The sequence below is a fragment of the Rhinopithecus roxellana genome, chromosome 13 (genome assembly GCF_007565055.1).
Source record: "Rhinopithecus roxellana isolate Shanxi Qingling chromosome 13, ASM756505v1, whole genome shotgun sequence".
Lineage (NCBI taxonomy): Eukaryota > Metazoa > Chordata > Mammalia > Primates > Cercopithecidae > Rhinopithecus > Rhinopithecus roxellana.
In genome coordinates this window covers 105,101,990-105,122,190 of record NC_044561.1, presented here as the reverse complement: position 1 = coordinate 105,122,190, position 20,201 = coordinate 105,101,990, and the positions used below count along the sequence as shown (strand labels likewise).

Here is a 20,201-nt window from a genome sequence, read left to right as displayed (position 1 = left end):
ATGCCTACCAGTCTATGTCCACCTGAATGACAGCAGGGACACAGGCAGCGGCAGGGCACTATTTACTAGGGTATTTCCCTTGTGGGCTGAGGATTTACTACGGAGCGTAGGCAGCACCAACAGGCCCCTGACGCTGCCAGTAACTTGGCCAGAAGCAAAGGGCTCCTTCTCAGGCCACTCCACCTGGGCCAGTGGTCAGCGGTCAGGTAACATAGGCTCTCCAGGGACTGCCAGAGAGAAGGATGCTCACCATACAGGCCTTTCCTGGCTGGATTCACATTTGAGAGATCGTTGCATGGGCTTCCGCCAATCACCAAGTCAAATGGGCCCCATTCTTCAATCTGAGAGAGACAGAGTCAGAATGAGGGTGTGGACAGAGGGAAAGAGAGCTGGTCCCACTTCTAGAATCTTGCTTGGGGCTGGAAGAAGTGGCTCACACCTGTAATCCCAGGGAAGCTGAAGGAGGTGTGGATTACCTGAAGTCAGGAGTTTGAGACTAGCCTGGCCAACATGGAGAAACCCCATCTCTACTAGAAATATAAAAATTAGCCCAGCATGGTGGCAGGTGCCTGTAATCCCAGCACTTTGGGAGGCTGAGGCAGGAGAATCGCTTAAACCCAGGAGGCAGAGGTTACAGTGAGCTGAGATCATGCCACTGCACTCCAGAGTGAGACTGTCTCCAGAAAAAAATAGAATCTTGCTTGGTCACCAACACCACTTCCGACCCTAACCTAAGGCTTAAGAGTCCCACAAGATTTCAATTATTTTTTCTAGGGTCTCAGGGATGGGGCCTACATGCGGGTTTCAGGATGTGGAGGACTGGGGGAAACAAAGAGACAAGGCCCACAAGATACAGACTGCCCTCACATTTTTCTTTGTGATGTTCCTCACGTCGTTCACGTATTTGATATTCCCCTCGTGCTTCACGGTTCCAACAGCGATGGACTCCTCACACACTTCAGAGGCGACGTACTTTCCTACCTTTATGCCCAACTCTTTGAGGACTAGGTAGCCTATGGGGGCCAGGGAGACACAGAAGCATAAATGACTAAGCACATCATTTCCTCCACTCCCTGCTATGGTAAAACGAACAATTTCTCATGACTGCGCCACATGCGTTCAATCCAGCAAAGGCTGTAAACGCACCACACATATTGGCTGTGTAAACTCAGTATAGCAGGAAAAGAAGGGAACCAAAACCAGAGATAGCAGTAGTTGTTGCCTAATTTATCTCCAATTATACTTATGCATGTGGAATGAAAATCAATTTCAAGATAACTGCACATAACAAAAAATAAAGTGTAACAGCTAAGATGTACGTCCTTTTAAAATGACCAAGACTGCCCGGGCACGGTGGCTCACGCCTCTAATGCCAGCGGTTTGGGATGCCAAGGTGGGCAGATCACTTGAGGTCAGGAGTTTGAGACCAACCTGACCAACATGAAGAAACCCCGTCTCTACTAAAAATATAAAAATTAGCTTGGCGTGGTGGCGGACACCTGTAATTCCAGCTCCTCGGGAGGCTGAGGCAAGAGAATTACTTGAACCTGGGAGGTGGAGGCTGCAGTGAGCACAGATCATGTCATTGCACTCCAACCTGGGTAACAAAGGGAGACTCTATCTCAAAAAAATAAATAGATGAAATAAAATTCAATGACCAAGACTGCAAGGTGGCTGAGAAGGTGGAGAGAAACAAGGAGACAGGGATTTTTTCAGAGCTGGTGACCCCCAGGGATATTTCTTGCCACGGATGTCAGACACCCTAACCATGCCTTCTGACTCCCTGGCTACCCCCTTGTGACAGGACAGCAGAGCATCTCCAGGTATACCCCAACTCACCTGTTGCGATGCCATCAAACAATGACAGGACTCGAATGGGCCGCCTTCGGGCTGCAGGAATGGCAGGGTACAGCTTGGGGGCTTCCTGCCAGGTAAGGAAGGAGGTCATGCTGGTGAAGGCACAGGGGAAAGACTCAAGCTCTGAGGGAGGGGCAGGCTGACTCTGTTCAGAGGGCTTCAAACCTTGCCGTAGGCACTGCAAAAAGCCCACTGAAGCCTTGATGGGGACTGGGGAGACAGCGTGTAGCACGGGAGCCTGCATTTGGCAAGGCATGGTCAATTTATCCTTGGACATGAGCCAGATATGTAATCACAGACGCACACATGAAAAGGTATTGGCCGGGCGCGGTGGCTCAAGCCTGTAATCCCAGCACTTTGGGAGGCCGAGACGGGCGGATCACGAGGTCAGGAGATCGAGACCATCCTGGCTAACACGGTGAAACCCCGTCTCTACTAAAAAATACAAAAAACTAGCCGGGCGACGTGGCGGCGCCAGTAGTCCCAGCTACCCGGGAGGCTGAGACAGGAGAATGGCGTGAACCCGGGAGGCGGAGCTTGCAGTGAGCTGAGATCCGGCCATAGCACTCCAGCCTGGGTGACAGAGCGAGACTCCGTCTCAAAAAAAAAAAAAAAAAAAAGAAAAGGTATCACCCCAGATAGGAAAGGCCTAGGGCCTGCCTCTAAGAACTAGAAAATTCATTTCTACTATTTCCTTCCCTCTCAGCTCTGCTAACTCAGAAGGCTACAACCATTTCTTTATCGGGTCCCTGAAAATCCATATACTGAGAAGCCGGCAAGGAGGGAGTGAACCCTGGCACGGGTGAAAACCGTGCAGAGGAGCTGTCAATTTGCCAAGTCTGTCAGCCGTTGAGGCTCCGAGAGGTTCCACTTGTACAATATGTCTTTACTTCTATTACTCGTTCTCTGAGAATTCCAGAGCGTTCCAACACTCTGTGCCCCTGGGATCTGTGGTGGTAGAGGCGGGAGCCTGTGGCTTACGTATTCAAGCCCCGTGTCACTGGTGAAGAAGGCCTGCAGGCGCACGTTCCAGTCCTTCCGGCGCCGCAGGACGCCATGACAGCGCTGCGGGAGACACATGTAGCAGCTCCAGGGCTCCTGAAGCTTGGCCTCGGCCGCTGTGCCTGTGCCCACCAGCACCTCCAGGCACTCCACACAGAAGCACCTGGACCCAGTGGCAGGGAGAAGGGATGCCTCTGTCATCAAGTTGGTCTCCTGTGCCACCCCCTTACCACTTCCACAGGGAAATGCCCACCCCCTCCTGAAAGTTTACCTAGGATTGGCTGCTTAACAGCATAGCCTGCAGGGCCCTGTGTAGTACGGGCTTCACTGACATCTTCCTTGGATACCCCAACCCCCTTAATCAGAAATGCTCTCCCAACAACCTACTTCATTCCATGGACACTTTGGATTATAGGCCAACTGGCAAACCAGGGAGTTAGCCTTCCCTGATGCCCTTCTCATCCCCTTCCCTCATGCTCTTGGCCTATTAAGAGCACTTCTAGCTGGGTGCAGTGGCTCACACCTATAACCCTGGGGCTTTGGGGGGCTGAGGTAGGAGAATGGCTTGAGCCCAGGGATTTGAGATCAGCCTAGGCAGCATTTATTACACGTTTTATTTATTACAAAAAAATAGGCCAGGCATGGTGGATCACGCCTGTAATCCCAGAACCTTGGGAGTGCTGGGATTTGAGAGGCTGAGGCAGGTGGATTACCTGAAGTCAGGAGTTCAAGACAAGCCTGGTCAACATGGTGAAACCCTGTTTCTATTAAAAATACAAAAATTACCTGGGCGTGGTGCTGTACACTTAAAATTCCAACTACTTGGGAGGCTGAGGCATGAGAATTGCTTGTACCCTGGAGGCAGAGGTTGCAGTGAGCCAAGATTGTGCCACTGCACTCCAGCCTGGGTGACAGGGCAAGACTCCACCACAAAAAAAAAAAAAAAAAAAAAAAGAACTAGCTAGGTATGGTGGCATGTGCCTATAATCAAGCTGCTCAGGAGGCTGAGATGGGAGGATTGCTTGAGCACAGGAATTGGAGGCTGCAGTGAACTATGATCACATCACTGTACACCCTGGGCAACAGAGCGAGACCCTGTCTCAAAAAAAAGAGCCCTTTCCTACACACGGGCTCTACTCCAATTATGCTACAACCACAGCCACCACAAAACATAAACCCTGTATGCTGCTTCCAGGGCAAATTAGCTCCCTATTCCCATGCCTAGGATTCCATTCAACAGGCAGCTGTCTGTAGACTGCAGGAACCTAGGAGCCTTGGGGGCCCACCCACATCCTGCCCACAGGGCCCAGTGCTCACCGGCAGCAGCTCGTGTTGCTGCAAAGCAGCAGCTCTCGGCCCTCACAGCACACGGTGCAGTAAGACTGATAGCCATCGTCGTCATACATGTAAAACAGCTCAAGGAAGCGATCCTGGCAGCCAGAGAGAAACACCAGTGAAATCGGAGACCAGAGAAGGCCAGCCCCTGCCGGCTTGCTGGTGGAGTGGTGGAGGCCCTATGATACAGACGCAGAACACACTGCTGGTGGCTTGGTGTCCTTTAAAAGGACGACTGGCTGTGACCTGTGTGCCTCTGGCCTCTACGATAGCTCTCCCCCGTCCTGCCCCAGAGGCAGAGTGCAAGGCAGCTAGGATGAGTGGGCTTCACTGAGGCTCCACACAGGTGCTGCTGGGAAGGACAGGGGAGTTGGAGGAGGCAAGGGCAGGAAGGTCCAGAGCAGCAGTAGAGGACTTACCCGGCATGTCTGACAGAGGCCCCCCTCAAAGAGAGGGTGGAAGGACACAGGGTTTTTCCTGCCACAAGACAAACAGCCATCTGTAAGAAAAACAGGGTTGTGACTTGTGGCAATTGAGGCCCTGACCCCAGTTGCTGAAGCCTGGGTCTCTCAGTTCCTAAGATTTTCCTCCAGGCCAGCTGCTTGCCAAGGACTCTTCATGCCTCAGGCCATGCCTCACAGCTTCTGCCTTTCAACAATGCTTCCAGGTGGCATCCCTCCTTCACAGATGGGGAACATCAAGATGGGAAAGGGGCTGCCCCGGGAGGATGATGTCAGGCAGAACGCTGAGCAGAGGGACCCCCCCTGGTGTGATAATCCTTGAGAAGCTTTAAATACTGGGACACTAAGGATTTTGTGGTGACTCCAATTGGCTTGTTGTCTCATGATAGGACTTGCCCATGCCCACACCCTATAAACAGCAAATGGCTGTAATCTCAGAATCCAGGTCCTTTAACCAATAGACAACCCTGCCTTCCCTTCATATCACCAGATCAGCATGGAGTTGCATCCCTGGCTGGGTAGATAGGACCTTTATGAAACCCATGACCAAGCATCCCTACCTAGCCAGATGTGTGAGTGAGTCTTGGGGAATAGGATTTCTAAACCGAAGCTCTTCCCTGGGTTCTCTGGGTCAGGGATGTGGTGTTTTCCTATTCAACACGGAGTAACTGGGGGTTAAGGAAGCAAGGGAGACTTCATCCTCACACATTCTGTATTCCATGAGGTATATTCTGGCCAGAGTATCCAATCCAGTGGCAATCCCCAGCCAGGACAAGCAGACTATTTAACCTGACAGTAGGCAAGTGACTAAAAGCTAGTTAGTTGCCATTCTTTGGGAAGTTCATGATACCACTAACCTTGGTTTTAGGTTATGGTTCTCCCGGCCAAAATGGCCTGGCTTCCCTTCATCCTCACCACACCCTTCCTGTCCCTTTCTCTTAAGGGGCACAATTGGGCAATTCATTCCATAAACTAGCAACTAAGATGCAGGGAGTAGAAATAGGCCTTGGCCTGAGGTCAAGGAACAGAGCTCTGGGTTAAACCCTGACAGGGCGGATGAGCCAGGACGAGGCAGGCCTAGAGCCCTAGCCAGGGTGTGAAGGGGACGACTGGGAGGGAGAGAGCGTTACCTTCCAGGCTGCTCTTGTTGTTGGCAACATCTGAAGCCATTTGTTCTATTGAGAAAAGAATAAGAAGGCATGGGATGAGGTCAGGGAGCCAGTTACAGATCAATTCCTGGTCTGCAGCGTCCTCCTCCCATCTGCCCCATGATCCCAGGTAGCGGGTCCCCAACAATCACCTCGGCTCTGATCTTCATCCCCTCGGTCTTTGCCGTTGTTATAGCAATTTGTCTTGAGGCGTTTGGGTGCGGGGCAGTAGTCAGAGGTGGCTGAGTCGTCAGCTGTGCGTCTTCGAGTCTTGTTCTCTGTGAAAGGTAATTAGACTGCAGCCGTGGCTTGGTAGGAGGGTCCAGAGAGAATGTGGGCCCAGGACAAGCCCATGCTATGCCTGGGTACCAGCTGCAATTGGGGCATGACAGGGGGTCCACACTGAATGTATATGGCCCCTTGATGGGCAACTCACAACAGGAGCTCATTCAAAACCCCTTGCACCCAGGATTCTTAACACATGCTTACAAGGTTTTAAATGGCTACAACTAGGAGGTAAAGATGACTTAGCTCAAAGAGCAAAGCTCAATTCAAAGCTAAAAGCCTGACATACCTATGTCTGTGATATCTGACATGCTGGGCAGTAGGCATGGGGGTGGCTACTGAGAACTTGAAACTGGTGAGGAAATGAATTCTGTATTTAATGTTAATTAAAACACTGACAAGCGAGTCAACTAGGACTGGCCTAGACATATGAGTCTACTTTCTCAAATGTATGTTTTATGAATTTAGTTAATTTGTGTTTAAACATCTACATCTGTATTTAGTTAATAATCTGTATATACTTAATACGGATCAAATATTTTCATAGCAAATTTAGCATCAAAATTGAGATCTGTAAAATATGTAATATGTAAAATATATAAAATAAGTGAAATTTTGAAAACAGCACTATAAATGTAGACTATCTCAGTTTTTATAATAGCTGAATATTGAAATGTTAACATTTTGGAAATTTAGTGCTAAAAAAATCATGATTTGTACTAATTTTACTTGTTCCTTTCTTGTTGCCCAGGCAATGGCATGGATCTTGGCTCACTGCAACCTCTGTCTCCTGGGTTCAAGCAATTCTCCTGCCTCAGCCTCTTACAGGCATGCAGCACCACACCTGGCTAATTTTTGTATTTTAGTAGAGATGGGGTTTTGCCACGTTGGCCAGGCTGGTGAACTCCCGACCTCAAGGGATCTGCCTGCCTCAGCCTCCCAAAGTGCTGGAATTACAGGCATGAGCCACTGCACCAGCCTCCTTTTTTCTTTCTTTCTTTCTTTCTTTTTTTTTTTGAGACAGGTTCTCAGTGTGTCACCCAGGCTGGAATGCAGTGGCATGATCTTAGCAAACTGCAGCCTCGACCTCCTGGGCTCAAGTAATCTTCCCACCTCAACCTCCACAGGCACACACCATCTCACACAGCTAATTTTGTATTCCTTGTAGAAACAGGGTTTCACCATGTTGCCCAAGCTGGTCTTAGAACTCCTGAGCTCAAGCAATCTGCCCACCTCAGTGTCCCAAAATGCTGGGAAATCCAAGAGATGGTTATTTGTATCCCAAAGTGCTGGGATTACAGGCATGAGCCACCAAGCCCAGCACTTCTTAATTTTTGTGAGGCTACTAGAAAAAATTTTAATTACATAATATGGCTCCCATTCTATAATGGGATTTTGTAAAACCCATTTGTATTTCTATTCCATCTATACAGAAAATCTTAATGAACGTGGTTAAATCTGACTCTGACCCTAGGAAAGAAAATTGTACAGCCATTAAAAATCATAAGGACCCTTTCGTGACAAAATGACAGACAGTGCTTACAGTATTAATATTAATAAAGGGGAAAGCAGGAATCCAACTAGTGTTCAGAAAAATCTGGAAGGATGTGCAACCCAATATTAACCCGGAGGGTATTTGTGAGGGTGGGATGTGAAGGGAGAGTGGGGAGTTCAGATAGACTCTTCAAGAAATTTGATTCTTTTCCAGTGACCATTTTATATGCAAAGAAATCAGAAGAAAGTGCATAGAAAACAGGGAACAGTCAAAAGACGGGAAGGAAATACCGTATTTCCTTGATTCTAATTTCCTACTGCCTGCACGACGCACCTTCGACTTATTAACCACTTTTGAGGCGGAAACAAAACAAAACAGAAAAAACATTACATTAAACGTATGGACTGTTTCCTTTTTTGAGACAAGGTCTTGCTCTGTCGCCCAGGCTTGAATGCAGTGGTGCGATCTCGGTGCACTGCAACCTCGGCCTCCTGGACTCAAGACAATTCTCCCACCTCAGCCTCCCGGGTAGCTGGGACCACAGGCACATGCCAAGCACACCAGGCTAATTTTTCTATTTTTCACCATGTTGTCCTGGCTGGGCTCGATCTACTCGCCTCAAGCGATCTGCCCGCCTCAGCCTCCCAAAGTGCTGGGATTACAGGCGTGAGCCACTATCCCTGGCCTTTAAATGCATAGATTGTAAGACAAGTCCTGGATTTCTAGAAACCAGAGTTATCTTATAATGGGAGAAATATGGTACTGGTCAAAATGTTAGCAGGTGGCATATGGTTCTTCTTTAACACTTTCCAATTTTCTCGAATGAGCATAGCTTAACTGTTTTTTTCCTTTAATAAGAAAGGTGCTAGTCAACACTGCATCCTGACTTCAAGACAGATGTTAGATTCAATACAAATTATATGCACATGACCATCAGCAAGAAAGTGGCCAGGGAAGCCAGACAGGGCTGGCACAGCCTTCGTATGCCTGCAATTTTTCCAACATTCAGAGTTGAGCCCAGCTGCTAGAAAGCTGGGTGGGTGTGGGGCAGCAGGGGTGGCTGACTCTCCCAAGAAGTGGTCCCACCAGCAGAGGCAGCAGGTGCTGCCATGGGGACTCATTCCCACCTGGTTGCGTGTTGTTGGGTTTGAGGCCCTCGATCCCAGTGGGCTTGAAGCCCCCGTGGGCCCACTCCAACATGGGCTTCAGCTGGTCCTCCAATGAGTCTCCAGGGCTGCTGGGGAAGGTCTTGCCAGCTCGCACCCTAGCTTTCTGCAAAGGCAGAGTCTGTGATGAATGGCGGGTGGGGAGGGGGTGCTCGCCAGGCCACACCCAGGGATTCCCCCAGCCAGGGCCTACATTCCCCGTCACACTAGGCCCTTTCATAGCCAGACAGCTGTCCTGGGCTGCGGTATGTGTCAGAGGAAGGAGGGGCCTGTGCAGGGAGAGGCCTTGGAAGGGGGGTTGTGGTTAAATCTTTTCATGCAGGCACCAAATAGGATCTCTTCCCCCTAGAGAATGTGAGTGGTCACCTCCCTCTCAAAAGGCAGATAGATCAGAATTAACTCTACCACCAAGATACAGAAGCCCCAGTCAGCACTACCTCATCTCCTCTGTATCTAATATAAGAAGGTACTAGATTTCTTGTTTTATCTCCCTAAAGATGGGGATGTTAACTTGTGTCCAATATGAAGGACCATGAGGATTTCAGTGTCTAATGAAGCCTTTGGCAATGAGAAGAGGGTGGCTCTTAAATGCTGAACAAAGGTGGGAAAAAAAAAATCAAGGTGAAGGGAGAAGCAGGGTGTAATGGTTCCTAGGGGATAAGATGGCCCACAGATAGAAGGCAGCCGGCCTCCATTGCCGTCTTGCCGTGAACTCCAACCCTCATAAGGAGGCTCTGGGCCGGGCGCGGTGGCTCAAGCCTGTAATCCCAGCACTTTGGGAGGCCGAGACGGGCAGATCACGAGGTCAGGAGATCGAGACCATCCTGGCTAACCCTGTGAAACCCCGTCTCTACTAAAAAAATACAAAAAACTAGCCGGGCGAGGTGGCGGGCGCCTGTAGTCCCAGCTACTCGGGAGGCTGAGGCAGGAGAATGGCGTAAACCCAGGAGGTGGAGCTTGCAGTGAGCTGAGATCCGGCCACTGCACTCCAGCCTGGGCCACAGAGCAAGACTCCGCCTCAAAAAAAAAAAAAAAAAAAAAAAAAAAAAAAAAAAAAAGAGGCTCTGAGGTCTCTGGAAAAGCACATTCACTGATATGAATATTGCACCCCTAACTGCCCATGCTCTTTCCTTCTGATTCAGTTAGTGGTCCCAACAAATGGCAGCTGGGATGTCTCAGATCCCTTTGTTGGATGGCCCAATCCGGTGACCATCATGTTATGTTGGCATTTACCTCCTCCCTGGCCAACCTGTCCCCTCCAAACCACCCTTGGCAACACTGAGCTAGGTTTCCGTGGGTCTCTTCCTTCATCCCTGCTCTCAGGGCCTCACCCTCATTCCCTCATCCCATGTTACCTCCAGAGCATGGTACATGGCTTTTCGATAGGAGACGAGCTTATTGAAGGTGGCCAAATTAAAGTGCTGGCTGAACAGCCCCAGTGCCACCAGTTTGTCTGCAGAGACCTAAAAGAGAAAGACATCATCAACATCCACCTACAGGTGTGTCCCAGGTGCCATGTCTATCACAATGTTGTCCATCAGATGCAGAAGATTTTCATACACTTTAACCAAGAGCCCATTCCTGGGGATCAAATCCACAGATATCTATTTAAAAGGAAGGAAAGGAAATAGCAGAAAAATAGAAATGACAGAGTCTCAACACACAGATACCCAGAACCTTGTTAGTTATGACACTCCCACTGTGGAAAAGGAGGATACTCTGAATGAAGGCAATTAGGTGAACCCTGTGTTTGTATACATTTTACAAGCCAGTGTCCCTGGTGTGGAACCCTGAGGCTGAGTCCTAATATTCTCTGTGGATGCTCCAGCATCGGGGGTTTGTGCATATTCCTTCTTTCCTAAGCATGGTAATTGTTTACTCTTTACCCTTTTATTAAAATGAGTTCACCTAATGAATGTGTTTAGAAAACAGTGCTTGACACAGTCAGCACCTTTCACTTATTGTGATTATTTTACTTTCGTTCTTGTGATTTAATCCATATTCCACAAGTCTCCTGATGTACCAAGTCCTCAGACCAAGCATGAAATGACTGAGTTGCCAGTGAGAGAGAAAATGGCTATTCAGGGATGCTAATCAGAACTGAAAGGCCAGACGTAGTGGCTCAGGCCTATATTCCCAACACTCTGGGAGTGGGAGTTGGAAGGATCGCTTGAGCCCAGGAGTTCAAATAGCCTGGACAACAGAGCAAGACCCCATCTGTACAAAAAATTTTAAGAACCAAACACAGTGGTGTGCACCTGCAGTCTCAGCTGCTCTAAGGAAGGATTGCTTGAGCCCAGGTGACTGAGACTGCAATGAGCCATGACAGTGCCACTGCACTGCAGCCTGAGTGACAGTGAGGACCTCATCTCTTAAAAAAAAAAAAAAAAAAGAACTGAAAGACACAGGGAAGGTTCTATTCTCCATAGAGAGTGCTCACACTCATGCAAACCTCCATTTTATGTGGGGGTGTGACCACCACTGGGGAGAAAATACCGGGGGGCTCTGATAGAGGTAAAAAAAACCGCTCCAACACAAGTGCTGGTTCCAGCGCCCAATGGCTCCAATGCAACCCAAACAGCGCACACATGCTGAGCAGGCACTCGCCCAGGCCAGAGCCAGGTCCCATATTGTCATCTCATCCCCTAATGCTGACAGCCCCACACTGCATTGTATTAGCCTCAGTCTCTGTCTTGCAAAGTGCGTTTTATGTCTCAATGGGGCAAAGCAATTGCAAACAATCCATCTTCCTTCACTTGACAGAAGTTACTGCTCTCCCATCCCTGGAAGTAGCTGCCTCACTGCCAGCAATGGTCCCAGGACTTGTCCTTCTGCTCCCTCTGCTGGTCACAGCAGCCAACTGCATGCAGAGTCTCTTCTACAAGGGAGACTCCAGACCCAATATATTATCGTAACCCTTGGGAAACTTGAATTCGCTCATGGCAAATGGCCCCTGGTAGCTCAATTTGTGGGAAAAACAGAATCTCTGCTTGAGGCTGTCTGTGCACTCTGATGAACAGAATCACAGTATGTATTACGTATGCAGTTGCAGTCCTTATATAAATGTCATGTTGAGAAAAATCACTGTATTCACATGGTAAATACTGGCATTTGACTTATGTCTGGGAGAGGATTAAGGTGCAGTCCTTCCTTCAATCCTGCCTGGCTTGCTGGTGCTGCAACTCCAACTTGCCCAGTGACCTCAGGCACCTAACTTAGCCTCTCTCAGGGCTCTGAGGGTGGGACTAATATTTACTTCTAAGAGACCATCACAGGAAAGTTCTGTCTGATTAAAATCTTTGTTGAGGCCAGGCGTGGTGGCTTCCACCTGTAATCCCACCACAGGAGGCCGAGGCAGATGGATCATCTCAGGTCAGAAGTTGGAGACCAGCCCAGCCAACATGGTGAAACCCAGTCTCTACTAAAAATGTAAATATTAGCAGGGCGTGGTGGCGGGCGCCTGTAACCCCAGCTACTCAGGAGGCTGAGGCAGGAGAATCGTTTGAACCTGGGAGGTGGAGGTTGCAATGAGCCAAGATCACACCACTGCACTCCAGCCTGGGCAACAGAGCAAGACTCCATCCCCAAAAAAAAAAATCTTTGTTGAAAGAGTGTAAAAATCAAAACAGCCTAGTTATGCCCAACAGAGCTCTTCCCCAGATAAATTTCATTACCAAGAAAGACTTTAAATGGCTAATGTCAATCATGAAGAGACTCTGAAATAACCAATTCTACTAAAAACCCTTTTCATAACTGATACCAGATGACCCTAAACCCAACTGCAGGCCACCTAAGGATGCCTTTCTCTCCCCATGGCTAAATGACAAGAGGCCATGGCCATGCTTCTGGTCTCTTCCAGGCTTCTCCACTGAACACTTTTGGGTACCTGCTCACATGGCCACTCCTGGCCCCTCAGAGTCTGCACTGGTGGTTCTGCCCCCAAAAGATAAACCTAAGAAATAACATAAAATCAACTGCCCATGGATCCAGAACTTTCTAGCACTTTTGTCTCCTGTATGAGTGGACCCATAAGACACTAAAAATCTGCTGTAGCTGGTTAACGCAGGAAGCTTTGTCCTTCCTCCCAGACAGTGTGAAGACATAGGCTCGCGCATCAGCAGAAGGCAATCCCAGGCCTTTGTCTTCAAAGGAAGGAAGGAAGGCACAGCCTCCGGCCTGCAGAGCCCCTTGCCCTTCCCCGGACTCACCTCGGAAAACTTGCCATCGCCAAACCACTGGACCCACCGCATGCCAGACATAGCCTGTCGCTTGGAGGTGGCCTTCCAAGACACCACCATGGCAGGCCACCAGGAGAAGCCCTTGATCTTTCCCCACACGAGGTCCCCTATTCCAAACTCCTTCCCATCCTAGAATAAAAACCACATGAAGAAATCCCAGTGAAGAGAGGCCATCCTGTCCACTCCACTGTCCCTGAGGGCAACAAAAAGCTTGCCATAAAATACAAGATGTAGCCAGACACTGTGGCTCATGCCTGTAATTCTCAGTACTTTGGGAGACCAAGGCGGGAGGATTGCTTGAGGCCAGGAGTTAGAGACTAGCCCAGGCAACATAGCAAGACTCCATTTCCACAAAAGAATTTATAAAGTAACTGGGCTTGGTGGTGCATGCCTGTAGTCCTAGCTACTAAGGAGGCTGAGATAGGAGGATTGCTTGAGGCCAGGAGTTTGAGAGTAGCCTGGGCCCCATAGTGAGATCCCTTCTATACAAAGTAAAATGTAGGAATGGACATAGAAAAAAGGGATCCTAATACATAAATACATACATGTGTAAGTAGTCTTCATGTAGCAATGCTTGAATAAAAGCATAAACAACCTCAATTGGTTAATTAAGCTATGATCCAGACCACTGGATTTATTATACAGACATGAACCTCAGGCAACTCTAGTTCTTAATAGAAGAAAAAGGTATAATATGTACAATATATACAGTACGTACAATCTGATGAACAGAATCACAATATGTATTACTCATGCAGTTGCAGTCCTTATACAAATGTCATGTTGAGAAAAATCACAGTATTCACATGGTAAATACTGGCATTTGACTTATGTTTGGGAGAGGATTAAAGTAAAGAAAGGACCGTGGTGCATATGGAAGATATTCAGAATTCAAACATGTCAATTATTACAATTACAAAAATTCTAACAACTATTGTCACTCTATGTTACCAACAGTAGCAGGTAACTGGTTTTTCCCCATGTTCAGTCACCCTGGGCAGGAGTCCCTCTCGGCCATACCTGATACTCTGAACTGTCTCCATCTCCACTGTCTGCCTCCACCTGCGGGGACTCCATGCCCTCCTGCTGGCTATCCTGGGCTAGGCGGGCATAGGGGGTACTGCTGCTCTGGGGCGTCACACGTGTGTCCTCTGTGTCATCTGTGAGGTCGATGGTAAGGTAAGAGCTGGGAGGGGACGGCCATGGCGTTCCTGCCGATGCCGTTGCCCGCCGCCTCAGGGACTGTGGACAGAAAGACACATAGTTTGGGCCACAGCAAAGGATGTTGGGGACCAACAGCACCCCCATATGCCTCCTAGGCAAAAAGAAAGAGGAAAGACCGAAGTTAAAGAGAACAGAGACCGCTGAAGAAACTTTTCCAGGAACATGTATCCCTTCAGAGGCGGGAGAAGGTCATTGTAACTGTCCCAGCGACAGAGACAGAAAGATGACGAAGGCACAAATGATGGGTAATGACGAGGGACTCTTAGAGCCAAGCTCGGAGCAGGTCACTGGCTTAAATTAAGCGTTTACTGTGCATGTGACTATTCTTACAACGAGAGTGAAGTGTTGCCATACCCGCTAGGGTTGCCTCAAGACAGGTGAAGACATTAGGGAGAAGACAGTTCTGAAAGTCAGTGGTTTCCACCTTGTTTCCAAGTTAGAGAAAGAACCAAGTCAACAGGGAAAACTTCCATTCCCAACAGAGTGTCATCTGAGATCAGACCAGGAGAGAAGCCAACAGGCTTACGGGAAGCTTACCCAGGAGAGAAAAGAAAAAGCAAGAACCTGAAAAGCAGAGTGAAAAAAGGACACAGATTATCCACCAGTCACAGACAGTCGTGCAGTGAGTGAGGTCAGTGCATCTGAGATCAGACCAGGAGAGAAGCCAACAGGCTTACAGGAAGCTTACCCAGGAGAGAAAAGAAAAAAAGCAAGAACCTGAAAAGCAGTGCAAAAAAAGGACACAGATTAGCCACCAGCCACAGACAGTCGTGCAGTGAGTGAGGCATATCTCCCAGTTAGAGACTGAGGGCAGGGGTCTTGGCATCTGGGGAACCAACCCTGGTAGCCGGGAACTCCACGGGAGACTCGTCCACATGGTTGCGGCCCTGCCGGCCTCGGGTGGAACGTGGGGAAGGCCTATGCCTCTCCCGGCTGGAGACACTGTTGTTATTTCGAGTTCGGACCTGGAAGCAAGAGAGGACATGCACTGGGCCTTAAGTGACTGGAGGCTTGGGGTCTGGCAGGGCCAGGATGATTAGGCCTTGAGGTGGCCAAGGAGACCTGGTAACCAGCTTCAGGACAACTGGAAGTGAAAAGGTGATAAGGAGGGACTCTGGACTGAGTCCAGCCAGAATTCCCCAGTTCTTGGAATAGACGTGGTAGGGTGGCCAGCTAGGCTGCCTGACAATTCCCAGCAGGTCCAGCTCTGCTTGTCACAGCAGACAGACTTGGCCAGCTGAAATGGCACCTGCCAATTGGGATTGAAAAATAAAAATCTGGCCGGGCGCAGTGGCTCAAGCCTGTAATCCCAGCACTTTGGGAGGCCAAGACGGGTGGATCACGAGGTCAGGAGATCGAGACCATCCTGGCTAACATGGTGAAACCCCGTCTCTACTAAAAAATACAAAAAACTAGCTGGGCGAGGTGGCGGGCGCCTGTAGTCTCAGCTACTCGGGAGGCTGAGGCAGGAGAATGGCGTAAACCCGGGAGGCGGAGCTTGCAGTGAGCTGAGATCCGGCCACTGCACTCCAGCCTGGGCGATAGAGTGAGACTCCGTCTCAAAAATAAATAAATAAATAAATAAAAATAAAAAAATAAAAAATAAAAATCTGGCCAAGCGCAGTGGCTCATGCCTGTAATCCCAGCACTTTGGGAGGCCGAGGTGGGCAGATCACTTGAGGTCAGAAATTGGAGATCATCCTGGATAAAATGGTGAAACCCCATCTCTACTAAAAATACAAAAATTAGCCAGGCATGGTTGTGAGTGCCTGTAGTCACAGTTACTCAGGAGGCTGAGGCAGGAGAATCACTTGGACCAGGGAGGCGGTATCATATCACTGCACTCCAGCCTGGGTGATAGAGTGAGACTGCAGCTCGAAAAAAGAAAAAAAAGAAAAAAACAGAAAGAAAGAAAAATTCATGTTCACTCTAAAACTTTTATGTCAAAGAAGCATAAAGTCAATTACTGGGTTCAGGAAGGCACCAGATCATCAAGATGGAAGAGAATTCCTTAGGCGCTATGTTCATTGTCAAAAATGGCATGAACTTGGTTGTTGCAGAAACTGTATTCAAATTCTGCAAAGAAAAGTTGATGTTTAACCTCGAGTTAGTTGCTGGAATCTTCTCTCATCTCCACAAAGGGGATGATACAGCCCGTATCCTGGGAAGGAAGACTGTAACCCACACCTGGGATAGTAACTGTCAGTCTGGTCTCTAAAGGGTTAGGTGACCATACGCAATAACTGCCTTCCCATTGCCAGACCTCAAAACTTTGAGCCACAAAATCCACCCACAAAAGTGGTGGACTCCCCAGGTCATTAGCAGCTGAGCTGTCCACCCTACAAACTCTTATCACTCTTGGGTACCTCCAAGAGTGTCACAAGAAAGAACTTAAAAACCACCTGAAAGAAATGGCACATACAGAAAACCTTCTGGCTGGGCACAGTGGCTCATGCTCGAAATCTCAGCACTTTGGGAGGCCAAGGTGGGTGGATCACCTGAGGTCAAGAGTTCGAGACCAGCCTGGCCAACATGGTGAAACTTCATCTCTACTAAAAATAGAAAAATCAGCCAGGCATGGTGGTAGGTGCCTGTCATCCCAGCTACTTGGGAGACTGAGGCAGGAGAATCGCTTGAACCCAGGAGGCAGAGGTTGCAGTGAGCTAAGATCACGCCATCGCACTCTAGCCTGGGCAACAGAGCAAGACTCTGTCTTCAAAAAAAGAAAAAGAAAAAAGAAAACTTTCCAACAACAGTCCCAGAGCCTTGCTTATATTTTCTAGTTTCTTTTTTTTTCTTTTTTCCTCAGCTCACTGCAAGCTCCGCCTCCCAGGTTCCTGGGACTATACAGATGCCCGCCACCATGCTGAGCTGATTTTTTACATTTTTAGTAGAGCCAGGATGGTCTTGATCTTCTGACCTTGTGATCCGCCCGCCTTGGCCTCCCAAAGTGCTGGGATTACAGGCGTGAGCCACCACGCCCGGCTATATTTTCTAGTTTCAAAACATTTGTTTGTCACTTTCTCTCTTAAAAGCTCCCTTAAGGAGATGGAAGACACTTTTGTTATGCTATGTCAACTGGTGGCTACAAGAGCTTTGGCTCAGGGTGTGACTACTTACAGCTGGGCTTTCTGACCGAGTCCTGGTTTCCCGGAAGAGCTTTGGCATCACTGGGGTGTCAGAGCCATCCCCATCTTCCCCGTCGCCATCGCCTGTCAAGTCCTGTATAAGGAAACACGATGAACATGAAGAAGGCCCCAGGGTATCAGCAAGTCTAAGAAACAAGGCAACTGCAAGACTGACCGCCTGTGTCTCACAGGGAGACCGGGTCACTTATCACAACACACTGCATATGGGTGCAGACACAGGCCAACCATGAGAGATGCCCCGGAAGCAATGCCATGAAACCTGCACCACGCCATTAAGGCTTCCTCGTGCAGGTCTCACACCTCACACCAAAACCCAACATAAGCCAAACACAAACGCTGAAGCAGTGAGCAGCTAGGTCTGGCTGGAGTGCTAAGTACTTGCCTTCACTCACCAACTATGTGGCTTTGAGTCCATGTCTCTCATTTTAAAATTGGAATAACAGTACTTCCCTCATAGCACAACAGGGTTACATCAGGAATCAAATAATATGCCAAGTGTGGTGGCTCATACCTATAATCCCAACACTTTGGGAGGCTGGGGCAGACTGAGGTCACCTGAGGTCAGAAGTTTGAGACCAGTCTGGCCAAGATGGTGAAATCCCATCTCTACTAAGAACACAAAAATTAGACCGGGCGTGTAATCCCAGCACTTTGGGAGGCCGAGACGGGTGGATCACTTGAGGTCAGGAGTTCAAGACCAGCCTGGCCAATATAGCGAAACCCTGTCTCCACTAAAGATACAAAAATTAGCAGGGCATGGTGGCGTGTGCCTATAATTCCAGCTACTCATACTACTCATACTCAGGAGGCTGAGGCAGGAGAATAGCTTAAACCTGGGAAGTGGAGGTTGCAGTGAGCCAAGATCATGACATTGCACTCCAGTGAGACTCTGTCTCAAAACAAAGCAAAACAAACAAACAAAAAGAAATGTGTGGGCAAGAGATTTCCCTACTGTTACTGGTAACCAGCTATCAGAAACAAAACAGCAGTGCTGAGCCTGTGATCCTGCAGCTGCCCTAATTCCTCCCAGGGCTTGGATTCCTCACCTTTTCAGTCCCCTCAGTAGGTTGGCCACCACCGAGAATGGAAGCTGAGGGTGAGTTTTCACTGCTCAGGACTTTTTTGACTGACACTGGCTCTGAGCAAAACCAACCCAACTGACAAACTCTACTACGAATAATTAGGAAACAGAAGGTGTCAGTAAAGGAAGGAACACAAAACATGATGGGAAAGATCCAATCTTGGAAAAGTAAATGAAGTAGAAAGCTTGATAATGTAGCAAGTCTTAAAAGATATAATTGTTTGAAATTCATTAAAATAAGCTTAGACAAGTTTTTTCCAGCTTGTAAAAAAATTCCTAGAGCCCACATAATCCTGACATCAAAACTACAGATAGATTTAAAGAAATAAAATCGGCCGAGTGTGGTGGCTCATGCTTGTAATCCCAGCACTTTGGGAGGTAGGGACAGGTGGATCACTTGAGGCCAGGAGTTTGAGACCAGCCTGGTCAACATGGCTGAAACCCCGTCTCTACTAAAAATAGAAAAAAGGCCGGGCGCAGTGGCTCAAGCCTGTAATCCCAGCACTTTGGGAGGCCGAGACGGGCGGATCACGAGGTCAGGAGATCGAGACCATCCTGGCTAACACAGTGAAACCCCGTCTCTACTTAAAAAAATACAAAAAACTAGCCGGGCGAGGCGGCGGGCGCCTGTAGTCCCAGCTACTCGGGAGGCTGAGTCAGGAGAATGGCGTAAACCCGGGAGGCGGAGCTTGCAGTGAGCTGAGATCCGGCCACTGCACTCCAGCCTGGGACACAGAGCGAGACTCCGTCTCAAAAAAAAAAAGAAAAGAAAAGAAAAAGAAAAAAATTGGCTGGGTATGGTGGTACACTGCCTGTAGTCCCAGCTACTCAGGAGCCTGAGGCAGGGGAATCGCTTGAGCCTGGGAGGTGGGAGGTTGCAGTGAGCAGAGATCATGCCACCGCACTCCAGCCTGGGCAACAGACTGGAGTACAACAAAAATAAATGAATAAAAAAAAAAATCTATACCCATTTCATTCATGAATACACGAATAAAATCAACTTCAAAATGCACCATGACCAAATTGGACTCATTCCAGGAATAAAAAGACAGTTTGCTATATAGTAGTCTCCCCTTATCCAGGGGGATACATTCAAGACCCCCCATGGCTGCCTGACACTGTGGAACATGGAACCCTATATGTGCTGTGTTTTTGTCTATATCTACATACCTAGGATAAAGTTTAATTTATAAATTAGGCACAGATTAACAACTAATAATAAAATAGAGCAATTACAATATACTGTTAATAAAAGCCATATGAATGTGGTTTCTCTCTCAAAATGTCTTCTTGTACTCTATTCAGGGTTCATCTGTCCTTCCACGGTTTATGACCTGGTGTCTTCCTCCTTTGCACTTTTATGAATGTAGGTTCTATCAGACATCATCTTCTGGAGGAGTCTGGTTTCACTGCAGTTTTGGATGGTTTCCTTTCTCAATCAACTTCAACTCTTCTGAAAATGTAGCGGCAGCTTTTTCATTGGCAAATGCAGCCTCTCCAGTCATTTTTATAGTTTTCAGTAGAAACCTATTCTTGAATCTATGTAACCATCCCTTACTTGAAGTAAATGGTTTGGTGTCAGGAGATGCCTTGCTATCTATCAGCTCAATGCTTCCTGGCACAAAGCACTGCTGTCAATCAGAACACATTTCTGTTCATGTCTTCCACCTACAAACTTAATGTCTTTCCCATCTTAACTACACACTTATCACACAACATGGCTCTAACTTTTGCAGTTTGAGGTGCAACAGTAAAACTAG

General features: G+C 48.3%; 1 protein-coding gene across 3 annotated transcripts in view; it reads right to left on the bottom strand.

The window, feature by feature from the left end:
* DNMT3B (DNA methyltransferase 3 beta) overlaps nucleotides 1-20,201 on the bottom strand; it is a 50,578-nt gene that overhangs the window by 8,431 nt on the left and 21,946 nt on the right. For 2 of the 3 annotated variants that reach the window (XM_030915705.1, XM_030915703.1), the window contains exons 4-17: nucleotides 17,332-17,433; nucleotides 15,051-15,176; nucleotides 14,008-14,229; nucleotides 12,958-13,116; nucleotides 10,105-10,212; nucleotides 8,711-8,855; nucleotides 5,956-6,081; nucleotides 5,786-5,830; nucleotides 4,614-4,693; nucleotides 4,177-4,289; nucleotides 2,839-3,022; nucleotides 1,840-1,924; nucleotides 868-1,013; nucleotides 251-341 (exon numbers count right to left, since the gene is read on the bottom strand). In XM_030915705.1, coding sequence (XP_030771565.1) covers nucleotides 251-341; nucleotides 868-1,013; nucleotides 1,840-1,924; nucleotides 2,839-3,022; nucleotides 4,177-4,289; nucleotides 4,614-4,693; nucleotides 5,786-5,830; nucleotides 5,956-6,081; nucleotides 8,711-8,855; nucleotides 10,105-10,212; nucleotides 12,958-13,116; nucleotides 14,008-14,229; nucleotides 15,051-15,176; nucleotides 17,332-17,433 — 1,732 coding nt within the window. The remainder of the gene's footprint in view (nucleotides 1-250; nucleotides 342-867; nucleotides 1,014-1,839; nucleotides 1,925-2,838; nucleotides 3,023-4,176; nucleotides 4,290-4,613; nucleotides 4,694-5,785; nucleotides 5,831-5,955; nucleotides 6,082-8,710; nucleotides 8,856-10,104; nucleotides 10,213-12,957; nucleotides 13,117-14,007; nucleotides 14,230-15,050; nucleotides 15,177-17,331; nucleotides 17,434-20,201) is intronic. The other variant, XM_030915704.1, reaches the window with a different exon arrangement.